Source organism: Octopus bimaculoides, chromosome 3 (genome assembly GCF_001194135.2).
Source record: "Octopus bimaculoides isolate UCB-OBI-ISO-001 chromosome 3, ASM119413v2, whole genome shotgun sequence".
Classification (NCBI taxonomy): domain Eukaryota; kingdom Metazoa; phylum Mollusca; class Cephalopoda; order Octopoda; family Octopodidae; genus Octopus; species Octopus bimaculoides.
The window spans coordinates 157,564,182-157,569,770 of record NC_068983.1 but is presented as its reverse complement, the minus strand read 5'-3'; the positions used below and the strand labels follow the sequence as shown (position 1 = coordinate 157,569,770).

Below are 5,589 nucleotides of genomic sequence, written 5' to 3'. Positions count from 1 at the left end.
GGTGACACGTAAAAGCACCCACTACACTCTCTGAGTGGTTGGCGTTAGGAAGGGCATCCAGCTGTAGAAACTCTGCCAAATTAGATTGGAGCCTGGTGTTGCCATCCGGTTTCACCAGTCCTCAGTCAAATCGTCCAACCCATGCTAGCATGGAAAGCGGACGTTAAACGATGATGATGATGATGATGATGATGATGACACCACTATTCTTCCATGTTAATAGATCATAGATTTACTTGCAGTTCATACATTTAGGGTCAATTACAAAGGATATTTAGAAAAGTACAAAATTGCCAAGTACATCACTAAACTAGAACCACTCTGCATGCTGATCTTACTGCAAGCTTTTTCCTAAATTTATAAGTTGCTCATAGCTCACTCATAGTGAAGAGCACAGCTTCCATCATCTAAATACAATGATAAAAAAAAATCCCACAGAATAAAATCATGCATAGGTTAACATGTTTTACAAGGTCATGTCTAACTGACATATGAAATAGTGTGGGCCTGCATTACAAACTGGATTCACATTTTAAATGGGTAGAGATATATGTAATAATATGCATCACATGTACTGAGGGCTATAAAAAACACAAAAAAAATACGAAAAAGTGTGCCACTCTCTTTCTCATTCCCACAAACTTATTTGCCTATCAATACATCATCATTTAACATTTGCTTTCCATTCTGGCATGGGTTAGGTAGTTTGACTGGAACTGGTAAGCCAGGAGGCTGCACTAGTTTCTCTCTGGCTTACCAGTTTTAGTCAAACATGTCTTATATTCACCTTGTTGTAAATTGAGGGTGCACCCTGACACAACTTCACCACCATCTTTGTTCTTTTCTAGTTGGGGCAACTATGTATCTCCCTACAGCAAGACACCTATTCCTGTGCCTCTATCATACTTTAACCTCTCGTTACCTGGCATAAAGCCACCTCTCTCAAAACTATTCCCCCTTCACTAAAGTTTCTTTTTCTTATTGTGCAAGTTATTTGGTGACTCACTTGTGCTGGTGCCATGTAAAAAGCTCCCAGTACACTCTTAAAGTCATTGGTGTCAGGAAGAGCATCCAGCCTATAGAAACCATGCCAAAGCAGATATTGGAATTTGATCCAACTCCTATTGAACAATCTAACCCGTACCAGCATGAAAAACAAACATATGATGAAGATAATAGTGATGAGGGTATGTCATAACATGGGAGGCAGCTTTGATTATTATTTTCAGTATTTTTGCTTTTACAACTTTGCTACTCTGCTGGAAATATTCAATAGCAATTCTTTTGATTTTTTGCAATAACCCAAGGTTACAAGAGCCCTTTTAACATTGTCTGTAACTACCTTTAATATTATAAAAATCATTTTTGAATGAATCGACAAATTCAATAATGTAGAACATTTAAAATAAATTTAACAAATATACTACCCATCCTATGCACAGTAGCATGCACACACACACACACACACACACTTGTATATGTGTGTGAGTGTGTGTGTGTGTGTGTGTGTGTGTGTGTCTGTGTGATTGTGTGTGTGTGTGCGCACGTGCACATGCATGCATACATGCTGTTTTTAACCCAGAATTCAAACTCACCATGTCCCAATTCAGTTTGAGCATAACATCCAAGTATCTCTAAGTTGGATGCTTTTGGTAGCCAGTAGTTAGCCTGTTCAGGACTACATAAGAGTTTTAATGTTGAAGTAAACATAACAAAGTGAAGAGGGAAACCTAGCTGCTGGAAAGGATAGAAGTTTCTGGAAGTAGAAAACAAGAAAAATATTCAAATTGATCGCAACCTTTCAATTTTATATAGCAGATACAAACTATATAAATAAAAATGTAAAATTATAACACATTAAATTAGCTACTTTATAAAACTGATTATAAGAAGGACAGAGAAAATGCCTATGAGTTTTTACAATATTACTGTATTTTAGTACACAATTAAAATTTTAGAGAGATTAGTTTAATCCTTTAATTCATTGACACAATAAAACAAGTATTGATATTATATTGGAGTTGATTCAGTTTACAACTGACTTCTCAAAAGTTGTTATTTAAGAACTCAAAACTGAATATAAACAATAAATTGTTGTTATATGAAAGATTTGGGGGTGAAATAGCTTCTTCAATCACCACATACATGAAATATCCAGACATATTTTACAGAATGTTGAAAATGAATGACGCTGCTTGTATGACAGTGGCAGCCATTTTACAACTATCATGTCAGGACAAGGAGACACAAACATACAGAGCTCATTGTAAACGCCTCTTGTAATTATTATGTTATGTTCATGATTAGGGTGGTTATAAGAAAAAACTTGCTGACTTTTCTCTATAAGTACTAACCCCTGGGCGTAAGTTATTAGAAAATTCGGATCTTTTTTAAAACGGGGGCCACATTTTTCATTAACGAAACACTTTGAAACTTGGAACACTGGTAGAATGTGTCATATAAAACATCTTTTTCTCTTAGTCTTCTTAAAAAAAAAAGAAATCCATAAGTTATTCCATGTTAAAGTTGTCGTATTTCTGTAATTTCAACCAATCACTGACGTCCATTCAGCCGATATACATTAAGTGCCGACTACATAAACAAACGATTCTGAAACAATTAACCCTAACCCTAGGGTTAGGGTTAAAGCAAATTTAAAATGAAAAAAGCAAATAAAACGAAGGTATGGAGATTAAATACGCTTTACATCGCTTAATCAGTCAAAGGAGTAAATGTAAACAACTGAATATTTGTCAGTGATTGGTTGAAATTATCGAAATAAGACAATTTTTTACATGAAATAAATTCGAATACAAAAATATTTTTCTGTTCTATCACACAAAATAGATAAGTATACGAAGTTTGAAAGTCTTTCCGTACCAAAAACACTACGTAAAACATTAATGAAAAATGTGGCCCCCATTTTAAAATAGATCCGAAAATTCTTCTCAGATAATATAGTTTGAAGTTAGCTATCACACCTACATCCATTGACTGGAACAGGCATATTCTACTCGCACAATAATAGAAAGCTCATTTAAGTTACTGGGTGGCTTGATACACCTCATCAAAATCTCAAAAGCTACAAGATAATGCAAGATTAATTCAAAACATGTGAATAAAAAAGCATTACTTTGGACAGGACAAGGTGAATGCTAAAAAGTTAAAAATAAAAGGTTTAAGAATCTTTTCAAAGTTATAACTTACTGAAATAAAAACATGTAATATTCTTTCTCATTCATTCCAAGTTTTCTGAAGAGATATATAGTTTTCTTTATGGCAAAATCAATTTTCTCCTCTTGTGATAAAAAGTCTGATAAATTCTCATCTTGAAGATTTGGGTCATTTTCCAGTAATGCAACTGATGTAAAATAAAATGTTTTAAGATTAAAATTTATAAATTCATATTGTGAGGCTATTAAACACTTGGGCATAAAAATTAATCTATATCAGTCAAAAAAAGAAACAGGTATGACTCTCTTTGCAATTTCAAATATCTGTACTTTCAATCAAATTGGTCTTATCAAAGAGAGGCATATATGGAGTGGTGGTGGTGGTGGTGGTACTGAAAAATTCCTGGCTTTAAGGGTATTGCAAAAAGGCTTGGGTGGATTCCCAACATTCTGAGTTCTTTTACAGGGCTTAAAAAAACTGAAAGATCACTGCAATAAGTGTGTGAATTTGAGAGGGGAATATGTTTAATAAAATCTTAATTAACTGATCCTCCTGTATTTTCTTTTACTCAAAGCTAGGAACTTTTCAGCACCTCAAGCTGTTAAAAATAGCAGCTAAATATCCCTTTAACCACACTTTACTCACTTTGAAGTGAAAAGACATGTTGGATAATGCTGATACATTATTTGAATATGATGGAATGGTCATAGCTAGAATGTCTTTGATGAGCACTGACCAGAGACTGAACGTCAAATTTTTCATGGACAGGTTAAGTTATATCAGTGAATCATATAACATCCTTATCATCATCACTTTAACATCCACTTTTCCACATTTGCAAGAGTCAAACAAAATTTTACTGGGGCAGCTTTTCCTGTGGCTGGATGCCCTTCCTATCACCAAACCATGCAAAGCAATATTTCCCCATGGTCAGACATGTTTATGCAGGATACTGGAAATGAATGACATTCATTTACAACAATCACACAATGTCAAAACAAGGAGACACAAACATCCACACACACACATAAATATATGTACATACATATATTTATGCGAAGACTTATTGGGGCAAGCGAAAGCGAAATCGTGATGACCCCTGTGCCCAGCGACGCCTTTCTGGCACTTGGGCCCGCGGCATATGTAAGGACTTTTGAGCGAGATCGTTGCCAGTGCCCCTGGACTGGCTCTTGTGCGGGTGGCACATAAAATACACCATTTTGAGCATGGCCATTGCCAGTACCGCCTGACTGGCCTTCATGCCGGTGGCATGTAAAAGCACCCACTACACTCTCTGAGTGGTTGGCCTTAGGAAGGGCATCCAGCTGTAGAAACTCTGCCAAATCAGATTGGAGCCTGGTGTAGCCATCTGGTTTCACCAGTCCTCAGTCAAATCGTCCAACCCATGCTAGCATGGAAAGCGGACGTTAAACGACGATGATGATGATGATGATGATATATATATATATATATATATACATATAACAGGCTTCTTTCATTTTCTCTGGCAAATCCACTCACATGGCTCTGGATAACCCAGCACTATAGAAGAAAACACACAGTGGGACTGGACTCAAAACCATGTGGTTGAGATGTAAACTTCTTACCACACAGCCACAATGCATCAGACAAGAAACACAAACATACACACACACACACATATAGTACTGGTGTGCTCATAGTTCACTTCTCAGTTGCATGGCAGTCCAATATACATATGAGAATTATTTTATTCATTGGCATGTAAAACAATCATTTCAGGACAGATTTACTTGCTGAACAACATGGTAAGAAAATTTGAAAATTCATGACAGCAAAGAAATATGATACATAAAACTTTCATTTTATGAATTAATGTAAAAAGTTTACTGTTATTCAATACAAACATTCATGTTTACAACATGTGTGCAAGGCTATAAAATAAAAGGCTATAAAAATAAAAATGTGAATACTTACAGAAGAGCAAGGGCATGTTACCATAAATGTGTATATACATGAGAGAGAGAGAAACAGAGACAGACAGAGAAATAGGGAAAGAGAGAATTGAGTTTGAACATCAAGAACCAATTTGATTGAGACAGAGTAAAAATTAAAGATGTGCAGCTGTCTGGCTTCCATACCAGTGGCATGTAAATAGCACCATTTGAGTGTGATCATTACCAGCATCGCCTTACTGGCACATGAAAAGACATTTGAGCGAGGTCATTGCCAGTGCCGCTGGACTGGCTCCTGTGCAGGTGGCACGTAAAATACACCATTTTGAGCGTGGCCGTCACCAGTACCACCTGACTGGCCTTTGTGCGGGTGACACGTAAAAGCACCCACTACACTCTCGGAGTGGTTGGCGTTAGGAAGGGCATCCAGCTGTAGAAACTCTGTCAAATCAGATTGGAGCCTGGTGTAGCCATCTGGTTC

At 36.4% G+C, this 5,589-nt stretch overlaps 1 protein-coding gene across 2 annotated transcripts in view; it reads right to left on the bottom strand.

Moving 5' to 3' along the window:
* Positions 1-5,589, bottom strand: part of LOC106883939 (peroxisomal acyl-coenzyme A oxidase 1) — a 48,983-nt gene that overhangs the window by 36,953 nt on the left and 6,441 nt on the right. Inside the window, exons 1-3 of one of the 2 annotated variants that reach the window (XM_052966639.1) lie at positions 5,131-5,421; positions 3,208-3,361; positions 1,596-1,756 (exon numbers count right to left, since the gene is read on the bottom strand). In XM_052966639.1, the coding sequence (XP_052822599.1) occupies positions 1,596-1,756; positions 3,208-3,361; positions 5,131-5,170 (355 nt within the window). In that variant the 5' untranslated portion in view covers positions 5,171-5,421. Of the gene's footprint in view, positions 1-1,595; positions 1,757-3,207; positions 3,362-5,130; positions 5,422-5,589 lie in introns of those variants that run through there. The other variant, XM_014935089.2, reaches the window with a different exon arrangement.